A 16842-nucleotide genomic window follows, 5' to 3' on the forward strand; every position below is an offset into this window, starting at 1 on the left:
ACGATATCGTTTTGTCTGAGGTGTTTTAAAAAAATACCCCAATAGACAAAACGACGCCATTTTGTCTATAGGATTTTTTAATATATATATATATATATATATATATATTATATAGTGGGGCTGAGCCCCCTCCGTCCTCCACCTCCAATGGGGGTTGTAGATACGGGCGGGGCCACCCGCATCTGCGGCACAGATCCCCCACCCCATTAGGGTGGGGGTGGGGCACACGGAGCTTGTTGTAATTGTCGTTAAAAACAAAATTCTCGCTCTAAAAAACCAAATTCTCGCTCTAAAATGCCTCTTCAGTATTTCGTCTATTAAGGCGATAGCTTAAAGTCGTTCCTAGGTTGATCCGGCAGCGAAGAAGCTTTAATGGCAGTTGGTCGGTGTCGTTGGTTTTTTCATACCATCTGGGCCCTCTGCAAACGCCTGCCTTCGTAAACTCCGCCTACCTGAACGTTCCCTGCGCATTGTAGTACCGACCCCTTCACACACTGGCACGGTCTATATACATGCACCCCCTCCTCCTCCATCATCGTCCTGTTATCGTGCACACACTTTCTTCTTCTTCTTCTGCTGCTGCTGCTGCTTCTTTACTTTCTCCACGACTCGCTGCTCTCTCGCTCTCCACCATGGCGTTCTCCTCCTCCTCCCTCACTCTCCTTTCTATTTCTCTCCAGAGTATTCCTTCTTTCATTGGCTCCGACTCGTTTAAGGGCTCCAATTCCTCGTTGTGGTTTAAGAATGTGACTCTTCGGAGTGCTAGAGACCGGAATCTTGAACGATCTAGAGCTTCCATGAGCGTGTCGGTTGGATCCCAGGCCGTTGTTGACGATGCCTTGTTCTGGGATTACAAGCCCAGCTCCGGTTTCCTCTTTCCGGGACAGGTAGTTTGAAGCTTTGTTTGTTTGTTTTTTTTTTGTTATTCATATGCATAGACGCATATTCATCTATCAATTTCGATATAATCAATGATTAATCATATATAAAGAGAAGGAACATCAAAGCTGTGAACTAGTGGGAGGAAAGGCTCTGGTTTTGGAATCACTTAATACTTAGTTGGCCAATTAGAAATGTAGAAATACACAGCTGATGATTATGGTATGTTTTAGTCAGTGTAGTATTATAAGGAGGTGAGTGATTTTAGCTCTGTTTATATTGGACGCTCCTCTGTATTGAATAGGTATATATTGCCGTTTGTAGCTCCATAAGGTATCCAATATGTATATGCCTCCATTGATACGAAAGTATTTGGTTAAATTAAGTCGCAACCATATGTTTGTGCAGAATGAATTGGTCCGGTTTCGTGAATTCTTGAAAATGACCGAGTGCATTCAATGAAAAAAATGAAGGCACTCATAGATTATTAGATTCTAGTTTCAATAAAGTGGTGGTTTCAATTAGGGTGAGTTAAGATAGTAGAAGTGGAAATAACTATTGGAAATACCCTAGGGAAAGAAATGGCGATACTGAAATTATTCTATGAAATTAGAGAGGAGGACGGTGAGAATAGCAGAAGGGGGCTTTGTCTATGGGTGTGGGCACATGCCTGGGTAGAAACCTTCAGTATATATGTTGGAATACCACTTCAACTCAAAATCTCAAAACTCTAGGTATTGGCCCAATTATGTATGTCTAGTTTTCCTTGATGTACTCAACACTGATGTGCACTCGCAACAATCTGTATGCCAGATATTGATTGAATAGTTGGCCATGTATTGTGGGCAAATCAAAGCCTCAACTGTTATGGTAATGAAGTTGACCCATTAACACGCTTGTATATTGCCAGAGCAATCTTTGTGCTCCGCTTTGAGCTCAGTTCTCTAGCAATCAAGCATGTAGTGGCTTCTTTACTTTTGGCTTTGGCCTGGAGTGATATACCGACAATGTAAATGAATAGTTTCTGAATCATTCTGCTTGGGCTGAAGATGGGAAAGTTTGGATATAAATAAATTTATTCCCCATTTAGAGTAGAATGCATTGATTTCATTTGTGCCTTTGTAATTTTTTCCCCCTGAATTTAATGGGCATTTTCATCTGTTCTTCAGAAAATACATCATGTAATTATTTGCTTCTTATTTTTGTGGTTTATTGTTTTTAAAATCTCAGGGTGCCCAAGCAGTTGGTATGGGAAAGGATGCTCAAAATTTGCCTGCTGCGGCAGACTTGTACAAGAAAGCAAATGACATATTAGGGTATAATTACATATTTAGTGTTTTGTAATATTTCTGTAATTTCAAATTTCCATTTGAATTCTGGCCAACTGAATGTTTGGTTCAGATATGATCATTTTCTCTTGATTAACGTAAATTATATACTGTATGAAGGTTTGACCTTCTGGATGTTTGCATTAATGGACCAAAAGAGAAGCTAGATTCGACTGTTATTAGCCAGGTATGCTGGCCGGTCATTTTTGCTGGTTTCTCTTTTCAAATCCAATCATCTTGGCAATGGATTAATACAATTACACTGAAGAAAACGACATACGGATCTGGTATTATTGACGTCACTATGTAAAACACCATTTTCTCACCTTTTCAAACTTCTAAAATCTCTACCTTTTTTGTACCTTCTCTGTTTCACTTTCTATTAACTGCACCGAGAATGTCTTTCTCTTATTATAATACCTAGCTGAATTGTTATTGCTACAAAATGTTGATAACCTACTATCTTATGCATTGTCATTTTGGGGATAAAATGTCCAATTGACAGTTATTAGTTAGCATCTGATTCTGTACTTCTGCAGCCAGCAATCTATGTCACGAGTCTAGCTGCAGTAGAGTTACTTCGTGCGCGTGATGGAGGCCAGCAGATCATTGATTCTGTTGATGTTACATGTGGTCTTAGCTTGGGAGAATATACAGCTCTGGCATTTTCTGGGGCTTTTAGGTGAGTCACCTAACTCGATAAAATTATGTGCATCTGTCTCTTTTCCCATGTGAACATGCAGAAATTAAATAGATAGTGCCCACCTCGTGTAAATCTAAGGTCAACATATCATTTACCCTTTGAAGTAGAATGGGAGATTAATGCAGCAATAGATATTGTGTGCATTCACTGTCCTTGTAATTCATGTGCCAGAAATCTTTACTTCAATTTCATTCTTGTATTAACAACTCTTTCTTCTGTATTTGATTCTGACTGTAAGCTTTGAGGATGGACTCAAGCTGGTCAAATTAAGGGGAGAAGCCATGCAGGTACTCATCCCGTGGTGCAGTTGTTTCATCTTCCCAACGAATTCAAACTTATAAAAAAAATCATCCCAATATAGATGAGTTCGTAATCCTTTCTATTAAACTTCTTTTTTACTGGCTTTAGGAAGCTGCTGATGCTGCTAAAAGTGCGATGGTCAGTGTAATAGGACTGGATTCAGAAAAGGTTCAACAGTTGTGTGATGCAGCCAATCAAGAAGTTGATGAAGCTAATAAAGTTCAGATTGCAAATTACCTATGTCCCGTAAGGTTCTTTTAAGTTTGCTTTTTAATTTGTTAAGCCTAGCTGGGTAATTTGCTTCCAACCTTAGCTTATGTATATTTCATTATTTTCATGGAATGGCATTTTACTTTGGTAGGGAAACTATGCTGTATCTGGAGGCGTTAAAGGAGTGCAGGCAGTAGAAGCCAAAGCAAAGTCATTTAAGGCTCGAATGACGGTACTTCTCTCTTTGATTTTGTGTTCTGTCTAATGCCATCTTTGTACACTGCTGCAATAAAGCCTCTTACGCTTCTCGCTCCTCAGGTGCGCCTGGCTGTTGCTGGCGCTTTCCATACCAGATTTATGGAACCAGCTGTCTCAAGATTGGAAGCTGCATTAGCAGCTACGGAGATCAGAACTCCAAAAATACCAGTTATCTCTAATGTTGATGCACAGCCACATGCAGATCCGGACACAATCAAGAAGATATTGGCACGTCAGGTATTCTACTTACAACTTTTTCTTCTCCATTTTGAGCTGGAAATATTAACAGCACCAGATGTTGAATATTACAGGTAACTTCTCCTGTTCAATGGGAATCAACAGTGAAGACTCTCATAACCAAGGGCCTGAAGAAGAGTTATGAATTGGGACCTGGAAAGGTAAAATCTATGGACTGCAACCCTACTAAATCCATGGATATAAGTATGTTATAGCTGGAAATATTCTAATTAGCAAACATGAGCTTTATCATCTGTTCCATGTCTATTTTCGTATCAGGTTATAGCTGGCATTGTGAAGAGAATCGACAAAAGTGCAGACATTGAGAATATTGGTGCTTGAGAGGAGGCCATTGGAGGTAGCTCCTTTCGGGGCACTGGCATCTCCTTTGCCACATGATCATATCCATGGCATATTGGAGTTTGAGCAGGGGTTCCTTATGCAAGACAAACCTAGAGAAATACACTTGGGTCGATTTTTTCTGGGTAGTACAGACTGATATGAGATTTTTCTTTGCCCCGGGACGATGGACCGGTTTGAGAGTTAGTTTTGTTAAAATGTTGTCAGTTTTTAATACTTGGAACATAGTTGGGTGCTGTATTGGAGGTTATTTATCGATTATGGCAGTGCATGGGCAGTTAATGGTGGCCATATTTATTGTATGAGAAGGGGAAGCGATTAAGCAGTTAAACCCCACTGTGGATGGGGACATTTATTTCCATAAACATGCATTGTTGTTTTTTTATTTTTTTGGTTTTTTGCATAGTAGTTTGATTACACATATTAGATGAGATGAAAGTTGAATATAATATTGTTAGAATATAATTTTTTAATATAATTTTTATTTGTAATTTGAAAAAGTTCAATTATTTTTTGTTTGGGAGTATGAAAAATTTATAATAATTAGATGCGATGAGATGGTTTGTGAAAACAAATTAGGCCTAAAATGACTTCAGATTGAGGATGTTCTGCTCACCTGCAGAACAATACTTGAAATTACTTGCTTCATTTAGTTTCTAAAATTATCTCAATTCATCATTATAATTTTTTTAAAATTTAATACAAAATATAATAAATAATTTAATTTTTTAAAATTTTAAAATAATAATAATATTAAAAAATAATGTTCTATAATCTCAACTCAGTTTAACATCCAAACAGTATCGAGCCTGGATCAGAAATAAATTGATTGGATTTATTTATCTTCCTTAACATCAGTATAACGTGTTCGAAATAGTAAGAGTGAAAAGAAAATCAGAATCAGAAAAAATGCACCAGCCGGGAATCGAACCCGGGTCTGTACCGTGGCAGGGTACTATTCTACCACTAGACCACTGGTGCGTGTTGTTCACGTTGTATAGGAAATTCTTGTAGCGTTCTTACCACGCTCGTCACCTTCCCTCGACTTGAACCACTCGTTCCGGCTTTGCAGAATGCAGACTTTGTGGCTTGTGCGGGGAAGCGGGAGCGGGAAGAAATGTCGATTCCCATGATAAGGGCTTCGATTTCTCAGTCCCCTTCTCTTTCCCTACCTTTTACTTTATCAAGCACAGATGAATCATTCTCAAGGAGGAAAAGGCAGCTTTCTTGTGCTCCCTCGGAGCTCAATCCAGTTCGGTGAGCCTGCTGTCTTCATATTTTTCTCTCAGTTTCCTAAGCTCATTGACTTACTTGTGATGTTAGGACTTCTCCATTGGGTTGCCTATAATCGAGCTTTTGCGGTGGTAAAACGGTTAGCTAGCTGTTAGTTCATATGTATAAACCCCTTATCTTTGTTACCCGCTAGGTGTATTGAGTTAGAAACTGGAGCTTTCATGCGCCCATATATGTTTTTTCCTGTGCTCAAATAAGTTGTAAGCAATACCACAATAATAGGTCACTTCATGGGTAATCTCAATATGTCACCTTGGATCCATTACCTGCTTTGCTAATGTTGGCTATTTTAATTGTACACTCTTGAGACACAACTGAACATGATGAATTCTTTAATAAAATGCTTAGAAAAATTCTTAAATTTAGTGCATTCAAGGTTTCCAACAGTTCAGCCCAATATGTTCCTCTTATTTATCTGGAGTCTAGATGTTGTAAACCACCTTTATAATTATTGTAATCTACAGTCCATGGACTGTAGATTCTTTCTGAAACATCAAAACAAGTGGCTTAATGCATACTGCTGTGATTGTAGGTCAGAGGTGTCCTTTTGTGTTGGAACTCACCTCATTCCACACCCCAACAAGGTAAGTGCACGCTGCAAACCACTTGTGTCCTTCTATACTCTGTCTCCTACCTGTGTTGGAGAGGAAGTTAATTGGGGAGAAAAAGAGTTTTTGTTTGAGCATGTTAAAAATTTTTGAAGTCCTGGTATTTCTCAAGGTTGACAGAGGAGGGGAGGATGCTTTCTTTGTGAGCAACTACAATGGGGGAGTTATTGCTGTTGCCGATGGTGTCTCTGGGTATGAGGCTCAGGATTCTCTATTGTTAAATTCAAGTTTCAGTGTTCAAATTGTGTTTTCTAAATGTGAACGGTTAATAAATTAGTATGCTAATGGATATGTTTCATATTGTTGCTCTCATTGAAATTTTAATAACACATGTACTTGATTAGCGACTCATAAGAAGTGGGAAAATTTGTTACTCATTAAAAAAAGGTGGGCTCTAGGCTAAAAAATTACACGTTTCACTTTCTTTTGCATTAATTGCATTTGGACGAGCAAATTTGCATTTCAAGTTTGTGATTGTTGACTTCCCATCCTATGCTTGTCAGTTGGGCTGAACAGAACGTGGATCCTTCATTATTCTCCCGGGAATTGATGTCTAATGCTTCATATTTGGTGGGGGATGAGGAGGTAGTATTATTAGATTACCAGTTGTCTTTGCTTCAAACAATATCCATCGGTGCTATATCACGTGGCTACATTGGAAATACAAGCCTAAAATCTAACTTATCAAAAAAATATACAAGCCTATAATCTATGGATTCTTACTTAGTGCATTAAGTACGGATTAAAGTATCTCATTGTTTGGAGCCGTCATTTTTTAATTGGATAGTTGTCATTCTGTTTATTTTGTTGTTAAGTAACACACCTGAGGAATGTTAACCCCTGAGCAGGTTAAAAATGATCCTCAAATTCTCTTAAAGAAAGCACATGCTGCTAATTCCTCCATAGGTTCGGCTACTGTGTAAGTTGCCCATTTGTTTGAGATGTCCTCCCTATAGTTGTCAAGGGCACCAAGACAGTGCACACTCTAGCTCACACTCAAAAGACTTGGCTTTTACTCTTGCCTATCAGGATTGTTGCCATGCTGGAGAGGAATGGAATTCTAAAGATTGCCAATGTTGGGGATTGTGGCCTAAGAGTTATCCGTGAAGGTAATACACAATGCTTTAACTTGGTCCTTTCTGAATGTTCTTTTCAATTCATTTTTTCCTAAGATAATTCATGTTTGGTCTCTTATTCCAGGTCAAATTCTTTTTTCCACATCTCCACAAGAACATTATTTTGACTGTCCCTATCAGCTGAGCTCAGAGATGGTTGGCCAAACCTACCTTGATGCAGCGGTAAAAGGATGCATATTATCTGAGATCATAATATTAAGCAACTTAGGAACTCTGGTTTTGTTCATGCTAATCACCCCTGTAGAATTTTCTCTCGTGTTAAAAGATGAATTGGGCCCTGATATTCATCAACAAGCAGGGTCTACATGGGGTAACTATGACCTCATAACGTACAAAAGTTCCTGTTTAAAATTATAGATAGAAATAGGGAAGACATCACTTCATTTTTTTTTTTACTCCATTGTTTATTCTAAAATGGTGCTGATGAATGAAATTTGGGGATAAAAAAGAACAGGACTAGCTCTGGGAGACTAAACCATATAACAAAAAATGTTTGTTATTGTAATTGTAGTAGATTACGTGCCTATAAAAAATGAGCTAAGATACCCTAACGTATGAGACATCCATTTTTCAGCTCAATAACAATGATGAAGTTTGAATTTCACATTGCATTTCAGAAATTCAGTATCGCATGGACATCATCATTATGAGCTAATCTCGCATCAACAACAGGTTAGCAGTATGGAGTTGGTGGAGGGAGACACCATAGTAATGGGCTCGGATGGGCTTTTTGATAATGTTTTCGACCACGAAATTATTTCCACAATAGCCAGATACAGAGATGTAGCTGAGGCTGGTATGTAATCCTTTTGTGTCTGTAGCACTTGTTCGTGATTCAGCTATCGAAACATCAGCAACTCAGCTTCATTATTCTCTCTAATTGAAACTGGTATTTGATGCTAGCAAAGGCATTAGCTAACCTGGCAAGCAATCACTCCATGGATTCCGACTTCGACTCACCCTATTCATTTGAGGCCAGATCCAAGGTAAAATCATTTTTCAGAAACAACCCACGTGTACGAAACATCTTTGCAATGAGAATATCAATAGATATATGTATGCTGATAATGACTCATTCCCAGGGTTATGATGTTCCTCTTTGGAAGAAAATTCTTGGCAGGAAGCTTACAGGCATGACATGTCTGATTTCACCTACGATTAAAAAAAGTCATTTTTTATTGATGTAGTAGCTGATCTGAATCTTCTGTTGGGCAGGTGGGAAGGTTGATGATATTACCGTGATTGTCAGCCAGGTTGTAAGCTCTTGAAAATTTTTGGATCTCTAAGAAAAATGTTCCAGGGATTAAATATGGTTTACATAAAAGAACCCTCTCAAAGGTATCTCTCAGTATTTTGATTTGTTATTGATGACTTCCGGAGTTTTGAGGGATCATCTGTAAAGTACAGCACCATATATACTTCTTATGAGAGCTTTGGAATTTGTTCTCAAAATGAATATACGGTAGATTTACCATAGATACAAAGATAGGCTGTGATTGTTCTTCAAAAGTCTCATGCACGCAAAGTTTACGACACCCTGTGCTTAGGAGATGGCTTTCTAACCTTAAAAAAAAAAAAAAACTATAAGTACATCCTCGTGTACACATTTTGAAGAAAACATAAACGTTCCAATCAACTAGGATCTTTATCCATGTCATGTCATGGTGTGTTTGTTAAGGACTCTACAAGATATATAAGCAAGGGGTGGAGTCCTTAACAAACACACCATGACAGGGATAAAGATCCTAGTTGATTGGAACGTTTATGTTTTCTTCAAAATGTGTACATGAGGATGTACTTATAGTTTTTTTTTTTTTTCAAGGTTAGAAAGCCATCTCCTAAGCACTGGGTGTCGTAAACTTTGCGTGCATGAGACTTTTTAAGAACAATCACAGCCTATCTTTGTATCTATGGTAAATCTACCGTAGAGGACCGCTATAGCCACAAAGAGATTACACAAAAACAATCATATAAACTGATGTTGTTTCATGTGATCTGTTAGATCTACTTTACAATAAAAGTAATTTTACAATCTGACGAACCACGTGAAGCCACATCAGTTTGTGGGATTACTTTTGTATAATTCATTTGTGGCTAGCGTTTATTGTGCCTAGCTTTTAATATAAATAAAAGCATAAAACTGAAAGTTGCTAATGATACATCATTAACGGTCTAAGTAGATTCCAATGTTCTCGAAAGAGTTTTTAAGTAATATTCCCCTAAATGAGCCAGACAGGATGGTTGTAGCCGGACATGTAGACCGAAAAGAAAGTGATATACAAAGAGAGAGGACAACAGAGAAAAGAGATGCATAAAAGGGAACGGTAAACATGGAAGGCCACCAATTTTTATGAAAGGGGAAAATAAGAATAATTATCTTTATATGGGCGTGCATATAAGGGAATTTCAAGAAACATATAAACCAGCAAATCAAAATATCTGGAAACTGGAATTTATCAATAACATCACAACAGTCATTCAGCTTATCCTCTCTTTTAACGACAAAATAGAAAGCCAATAACCGCCCTTAACTTTCTGATCTTACTATATGACACTTAAAATTAAGAAAAAGAAACTCATTGCACAGTAATAATTCAAGGGGAATTTTATCAACACAGAAACTAGCAGAAAGAAAAATAAAAATTACTCGATGTAAGATAATAGACATCGTATACAACAACAATGAATTCTAAGACTCACCAATTACTCTGACCACTACCTTTGAAACTTGGGGTCAGTTCATTGGGAAAAATGCTGATTTATCTTGCTTTCACATCCCAGTTGTGAAGTACACTTCTAGTTATCAATTAAATCGAGAATAATGTCTACTTATCAATAAACAAAAAACTTGAGAGGAATGAATGCCCTTTTATGAAGGTTATTTAGGTGACAGTGCCACTTTTCCTGGTATCATTGAGATTTTGGAAGAAAGTTTTTGAGGCTTCGTATGTAGACCAGCAGATAGCAGCAGCAGGAGCATGGAAAAGCATCCGTGGAACCCATCCGCGCAGGAGCCCTCTGTATCCATCCTTTTCAACTATTGTTCGAATTACATCCCTGATTGAGCCACTCTGATATCTGTCACATCCACAAACACCCTGTACAACCAATTAAATGTTATGCATCCTGTATGATTGGTCGCGAACCACCATTTAACTCATCTTAAGAAATTATAGATTGATTAAGTTATATATGCAATTAGAAATGACAGATATCATTTCTAATTGGTTTTTAGTCATTATATTGTTTAGGGTAAAGTTTATAATTGAGCAGAATGAAGAACCAGACAATATATGCCGCCCTCAGGAAAACTACCACCAAATCATTTCAGAAAAGATAAGCAAGATGAGGAAGGATCACCATAACAGAACAAATAAACTCTACTCATAATAGACACCCTAACCAGGTTTAGGAACAGTAACTTGCGGTAGAAACAGGGTTTAGTTCCAGGAGTTAACCACCATGGCATCGATTGAAGTGACCAGCTAGCAGTTTATTGCTAAAGTTTCCATTAAAAGGATGTAAAGGGATACCCATTGGCTGTCTTTATGCTCTGCTACTCTTGGTTACATGCAAATCAATGAATTGTAACAGAAAAATAGTGCCTGATAAACTAATCCAAAGCCTGGGTTCCATATTATCAAAACAAAAAAAGCCTGGGTTCCATGCTTCACAATGTATATAACAACTCAAGTAGATAATACCTCTAGATATTTGGCTTTGAAACAGTGAAGCTTAGTGGCATAAGTTGCAACACATGAAGAACTTTTGAATACCATCACTCTTTCAAGGCAAGAATTGCCACCCTATCTCTTGCAATAAGATTGAAGTCATATCTACCCACATGATCCAGGCAATAATGGAGGTAAGGAATTGCAACCCACTCCTTATGGACGTCAACGACGAGTCCATGGGAGGAAACGATTATGAGTATCAATTAGAATGAGTAACATATGTTTGGTAGCAAAGGTACATATTTTCAACAAAAACCTTTTTTTTTTACTAGCATAATTGTAGGGTTTCTATCTCAAGCTCTTCAAAGATAGAGAGTAATATTACACTACGCCTCGATACAATCATACAGCCTAAGCTAAGTCCCAAATACGAGAAAAGCTCAAAATTCACACACAAAAAGAAACAAGGGTTATACCTGACACTGCAATTGGGTCTTGACCACATCGAGGGGCGTAGTCACGGCGGCAGCCAAGGCCCCAGCCACAGCCCCAGCGGTGGCGTGAGCAACCCACTGCTCGTCGCTGGCGCTGTCAGGTGAAATCTCCGTCAAGGCCCTCTTGGCAGCCTCATAAGTCGCAAAGTGCACAGCCGTAAACGGTGCATTCATCAACACCGTGGTCCTATACGATGCGTAGAACGCTCCAAGACCTTCCTCTCTCAACACCCTCTTCACGCAATCCCAGAGCCCCGCGTAATGATTATTGCTCAGCTGAAGCCTCTGCTTCACCATATCCATTGGCGTAAACACCGCGTCGCTCGCCACCGTGGCGCACACGCCGGAGACAGCGTGCGCCGTCGGGTTATTCGGGTTCCCACCCGAGAAGAACTTCTTGGACACCTCGTAAACCGAAAAGTACACTGCGTGCGCCGGCCCGGCGCCGAGAGCCATCGCGGCGATGCCTCTATAGAGCCCTGCAGGGCCCTCTGATTTCAAAATCGATCGGAGGGCTTGTCTAACGCCGACGGACTTGATCGGGCATGACCCGAGAGCCTGCATGTGGGTCTTCACGGTGTCGACCGGGAACATGGCCATATGTTCGATCGATCCGGCGATTGAACCGGCAATCATAAACTGCCAGAAGCGGAGGCCGTCGTGGTCCGAAACGGATAGCTCTGGGTGGAAATCTGGGGGCTGCGGGACCGGCCGAAAGTCCGGGTTTTGGAACTTGGGAGTGGCGTCTGTCGCCATGGAGATACGGGTAAGAAACGGAGAAGCAGTGGAATTGGGGCTATTTGGGAAATTAGGGTTTTGGATAGAACCCAAAATCGGTGATTTTGCTGCCATACACACACCTACGCCAGGAAGCGATGGTGGGAGAGATGGAGTGGCATAGGGTTTAGAAGCTGCGATGAGCTCTCAAGTAAGCAAATAAGGATTTGACGCTTTTTACCAAAGGTTCCTAACATTTGGGAGTTACAGAAGTGTTCCCAATCAGGGGTTGTCCTGGTCAGAAAATTACAATCTAATACGGATTCAACCGCTCATAGTTGTCTCGAGTCTGTTTTCCATAATAAACAGTTCTGCTATAGTTTTGTTTTGAATTAATTAATACTGATATTTTCAAAATATCTCGTTATTATTTATTATTAATTAATACTTATCATTATTTTTTTATTATTATTTACATAATATTTAAAAATATCTTACTATATAAACGTAACTTATTTTTAATAAAAAAAACAATTCTATTTTTTTTATTTTTTTATTAAAATTTTGTACTACTATTTTTTTTTCTTTCTTTTTTTTCTCAATCAACTTATTTTACTATTAACTCTAGGTAAAGGTAACTTACAAATAGTATAAAGTGAAATATTAAATTTATTTTAGAATTTTTAAAAAACTATAATATAATATCTCAATCAAATAGTTGTTATAAAACATGTTTCTCTTAATTTTAACAGCTCATTTATTTAAAAAAAAACTATTTTTAATATTATTTATTTTAATTATATTTTATTATTGCTAGGATTGAAAAACGCAAGGGGTAGTACATGATACATACGTACAAGCAAGGTACAACAATGTACAACACAAATTTCTTTGTAACAAGAAGACCAAGAAAAAAATTATATATGTCCCCAACATATATATATATATATATGTATATATATGGTCAAGCTTTAGATGGTAGCACCAGTAGCTGATCAAGATGAAGTTTGCGTTCCAATGATTCAATTGAATTGATCCTCTAACATAAGCAATGAACACCATGTTGAATGAATAATGACAATAACCCAACATAAGTGATGAACATCAATCGATCACTTAAACATTTTCAATGTTATTTTTTTATATGGTTGAGTTAAGTTTTATTTAGAACTTAAACTTATCTCAATTCGTCTCAATTTATAATTATAATTTTTTTAAATTTAAATATAAAATATAATAAATAATTTAATTTTTTTAAATTTTAAAATAATAATAATATTAAAAAATAATATTTTATTATCTCAATTCAATTCAATTTTACGTTAAAGAAAAACCTAAGGAATCTCCCCTTCCAATCTTGTGTTTCTCCCCGTGATATCTATATTATTGTTGGTCAAAGTTTTGATAGATATACGGCCTCCTACTCCTCCTCGACCCACACAAATCGATGGTGCATGTTGCACACGCGGTTCTGGGGTACATGAGGCCCACACGCGACGACCTTTGATTAACTTAGGGTTAGTTTGGATAGTTTTAGAATATTTTATTATTATTATTATTATTTATTATTTTTTTATTACTATTCACAAAATATCTAATATTACATTACTACTCAAACACAACTTTAATTTTTTTTGCTTCATTTCTACATCTCTTAACCACTATCACCTACATTTATTTATAGTTAGTTTTTTTTCTTTGTTTGTCCTTTTTTTCCACGGGCTTTAGAGTTTTAAATTTACACAAAACAGCCACCCAACACTGCCCACGCACCTCCCAAGAGACTACTACCACAATGCTCCACCACCCACTCTAAATAGTTTTATGTTAATAATGCCAATGTAGCCAATGTTGGTCTAGAGTTGTATAGCATTTCTCTCGACCAAAATCTTACGTAGCACAGATAATACGTACTACTTCAGCACTAAAAGTCAATCAAATGGTGATATTTTTTTGACTTTATATCAAGAAACAATTTAGGGGTGGGTAGCGAGGCCCTGCATCCCGCTACGCCGCTCCCGTTCGCTCCACACTTATATATTTTATTATATAAATATTCTATTGGAAACCTTAAAATATAATTCGAGACACAAATATATTTGATGCAGATTCAAGTTCTTTAATTAAAAACATTCGCATACGAAAGCTTATAATAAAGGCATGCATGATGAAATGTCCCCAAGTCTGATTATTAATGCCTTTGACATGAACTTGAGATGTCACACGCAAAAGCATCAATGTTGCTGTCCGTGGATCCACCTCTCTGTATTGCTTGCAGACAAATCTGCTGAAGTTCTTTTGCTTTGCTCCTCATTTCTTTCCCCTCACTGCTTTCCAAATCCATAAACCTCTGCACAAGTCCTGCAATTTCTTCTCTTCCCACCAAGCTTTCTGCATCCAACTCTTTCTTGATCACTCGCCACCCAATCTTCCAATCCTCCGCCACCATCTTAGTGTTTGAGACTTGATCCCAGTATATGGGAAAACTAAGCATCGGCAAGCCTGCAAAAACAGCCTCTGAAGTAGAATTCCATCCACAATGGGACCAAAACCCTCCAATAGAAGGATGACACAACACCCTCAATTGATCACACCAAGGTACAACTAATCCCATGTCGCCACTGATCTCTTTGATCTGAGAACTTTCCGCCCGGGCCACCCAGAAGAATCTCACCCCACTCTGGCGCAACCCTGCTGCAATTTCATCCATCTGGGCGCTTGAAACTGAGTGAATACTGCCTTGTGAGACGTACAGAACAGAAGCTTTAGGCTGCAAATCCAGCCATTTGAAGTGATGGACAGTGTCGATGGAGCTTTGTGGAGAGAGCTTTTCATGGATTTTGAAGTAAGGAATGGTGGGGCCAATATGATATATTGGTACTGCAACATGTTGTTTCAGAGCTTCGATGACTTGAGTTTCAAGCTCGTACACGGAAGCTAAGAGAAGACAGCGTGCTTTGGACACCCAGGATATGGCTTCTAAGGCTCTATCCAATACTGTAAGGCCTTTCCCGTACAAACACGTTGGGAGATCTGCTATTCTTGTTGAAGGAACTCCAGGGATATAGTCCACGCTCTATAATTCTCACAAAATAAAATTTACGTGATATTAATATTTAATATTTCTCAAAAAAATATTTTAAAAAATTCATATATTTATAACTAATTATTTACGAGATATTATAAATTATAAACTGGATAAAAAAAATTATAAGAAATCTTTATCCCACTAATAGTGTAAGGGGCAAAATTTTGCTTTGGGCTCATCGTAAATAATTAAATTAGTGAAAAACATGAATCGGACAAAGTCGGATAGGGAGCAGAAGATTTAAGACAAGAAAAATATATATATAAAAAATATGATAGGATACAAGACAATCTGGATATCTACATGAGATTTTACCTACTCATTTCTCACTTACCGGCTATGGAATCAATCGGAAAATGGTGGTGCTGAACAAGGAGATCAAAATGATGGAACACCGAGTACACCATCGCCGACATGGTCCAAAGCGAGGCCACCTGGATATTCCTTTTCTTCCCGATCTCAACCGCCCACGTAAAGTAAGTATCTGCTATCATGGTGGTCGCCGGCAGCACAAGACGCCGATCCAGGAGCTCTTCCACCAGAGCTTTCATCTTCTTCAGAACCTCATCGTAGTGGCCCGGAGAGTCTTTTCCACGGCCAATCTCTGTTGGGATGACGTTGGGGATGGTGCCGAATTTTAGGTTTTCGGGCTTGGGCTCGCCGCCGATGAAGCCGAACCACTCTTCAGTGACGACGAAGGTGATAAAAAGGTCGAGATTCTTGGCGATCAGCGACTTGCAGAGACTCATCATGGGGTTGATATGACCTCGGCCCGGAATAGGCAGAGCCACCACGTGACAAATTCTGGTTCGGTCGGAGCTACCGAGGTCCATTTTCAGTACCTTAGCCGTGAGAAGTGACGAAGAATACGAGGCGGTAAGTAAGGCGGCAGAATTCCGGGCCCCTCCTTTATGGCAAGCTAGTAATAATTGTTTGAACGTGGACGTCAAGATTAAAAGAGCTGGTATTTCTATAGAGTCCAAATGTAATTGTTGCTCTTCGTGTAGGATCTAAATCATATATTTTGTACATGTGTTGTTGTTAGAAATATGGGTAGTCCTACAGTTTCTGTTGGGGCAGTAACATGTATTTATTATATATATATATATATATATATATATATTTTTAAGTTGTTTTTTATATAGATTTTTTTAATATTTTTTAATATTTTTAAAATATAAAATAAATTTAAAAAATCATTAAAAATATTTTCTTAATCAAAAAGTTAAAAAAAATTATTAAAAAATACTTCCTTAATCACGAAGTAAAAAAAAATTATAAAAAAAATTTGTTATTTTACTTCGTGATTAAGAAAATATTGTTTAATAATATTATGAACTTTTTTTATAAAGGATGATGCTAGAGCCACCGCTGGGGATCTCGCTGGCTCTAACATAGTGTTTTTTCATGTGTTTTTTTAAATTATTTTTTATATAGATGTTTTTAATACTCTTAAATATTTTAAAAAAATAAAAAAATTTAAAACATCATTAAAAAATACTTTCTTAATCAAAAAGTAAAAACAAAATATTAAAAAATATTTTCTTAATCACGAAG

General features: G+C 37.8%; 3 protein-coding genes, 1 non-coding gene and 1 pseudogene across 5 annotated transcripts; 2 read left to right on the plus strand and 3 right to left on the minus strand.

The window, feature by feature from the left end:
• The first annotated feature begins 320 nt into the window (after positions 1-320).
• LOC118348401 (malonyl CoA-acyl carrier protein transacylase-like) lies at positions 321-4716 on the plus strand. Its single transcript, XM_035689972.1, has 10 exons — positions 321-887; positions 2110-2195; positions 2328-2394; positions 2747-2889; positions 3149-3197; positions 3319-3456; positions 3572-3652; positions 3739-3915; positions 3990-4076; positions 4195-4716. The coding sequence occupies exons 1-10, from the start codon at positions 513-515 to the stop codon at positions 4255-4257; spliced, it is 1266 nt and encodes a 421-aa protein (XP_035545865.1). The 5' UTR covers positions 321-512; the 3' UTR covers positions 4258-4716.
• Positions 4717-5185: 469 nt separating this feature from the next.
• TRNAG-GCC lies at positions 5186-5256 on the minus strand. The gene has a single exon. It is a non-coding gene; the product is annotated as a tRNA-Gly (tRNA).
• Positions 5257-5339: 83 nt separating this feature from the next.
• On the plus strand, positions 5340-8742 carry LOC108989880 (probable protein phosphatase 2C 26). Of its 2 annotated transcripts, none has more exons than XR_001995895.2 (11): positions 5340-5532; positions 6101-6152; positions 6289-6368; positions 6680-6761; positions 7025-7095; positions 7206-7285; positions 7377-7474; positions 7985-8108; positions 8221-8298; positions 8395-8443; positions 8528-8742. XR_001995895.2 is itself a non-coding variant. In XM_018963643.2 (11 exons), exons 1-11 carry the CDS (start codon positions 5393-5395, stop codon positions 8578-8580), a joined length of 912 nt encoding a protein of 303 aa, XP_018819188.1. In that variant the 5' UTR covers positions 5340-5392; the 3' UTR covers positions 8581-8742. The 2 variants fall into 2 exon arrangements, 1 of the variants encoding a protein (XP_018819188.1); XM_018963643.2 differs by having other exon boundaries at positions 8216-8298.
• A 1192-nt stretch (positions 8743-9934) lies between these two features.
• On the minus strand, positions 9935-12567 carry LOC108989879 (mitoferrin-like). The gene is made up of 2 exons (XM_018963640.2): positions 11463-12567; positions 9935-10410 (listed from the first exon to the last, which is right to left on the minus strand). Exons 1-2 carry the CDS (start codon positions 12330-12332, stop codon positions 10195-10197), a joined length of 1086 nt encoding a protein of 361 aa, XP_018819185.1. The 5' UTR covers positions 12333-12567; the 3' UTR covers positions 9935-10194.
• Positions 12568-14266: 1699 nt separating this feature from the next.
• Positions 14267-16306, minus strand: LOC108989868 (annotated as a pseudogene).
• Between the last annotated feature and the right edge of the window lie 536 nt (positions 16307-16842).

Source organism: Juglans regia, chromosome 5 (assembly GCF_001411555.2).
Source record: "Juglans regia cultivar Chandler chromosome 5, Walnut 2.0, whole genome shotgun sequence".
Taxonomy (NCBI): domain Eukaryota; kingdom Viridiplantae; phylum Streptophyta; class Magnoliopsida; order Fagales; family Juglandaceae; genus Juglans; species Juglans regia.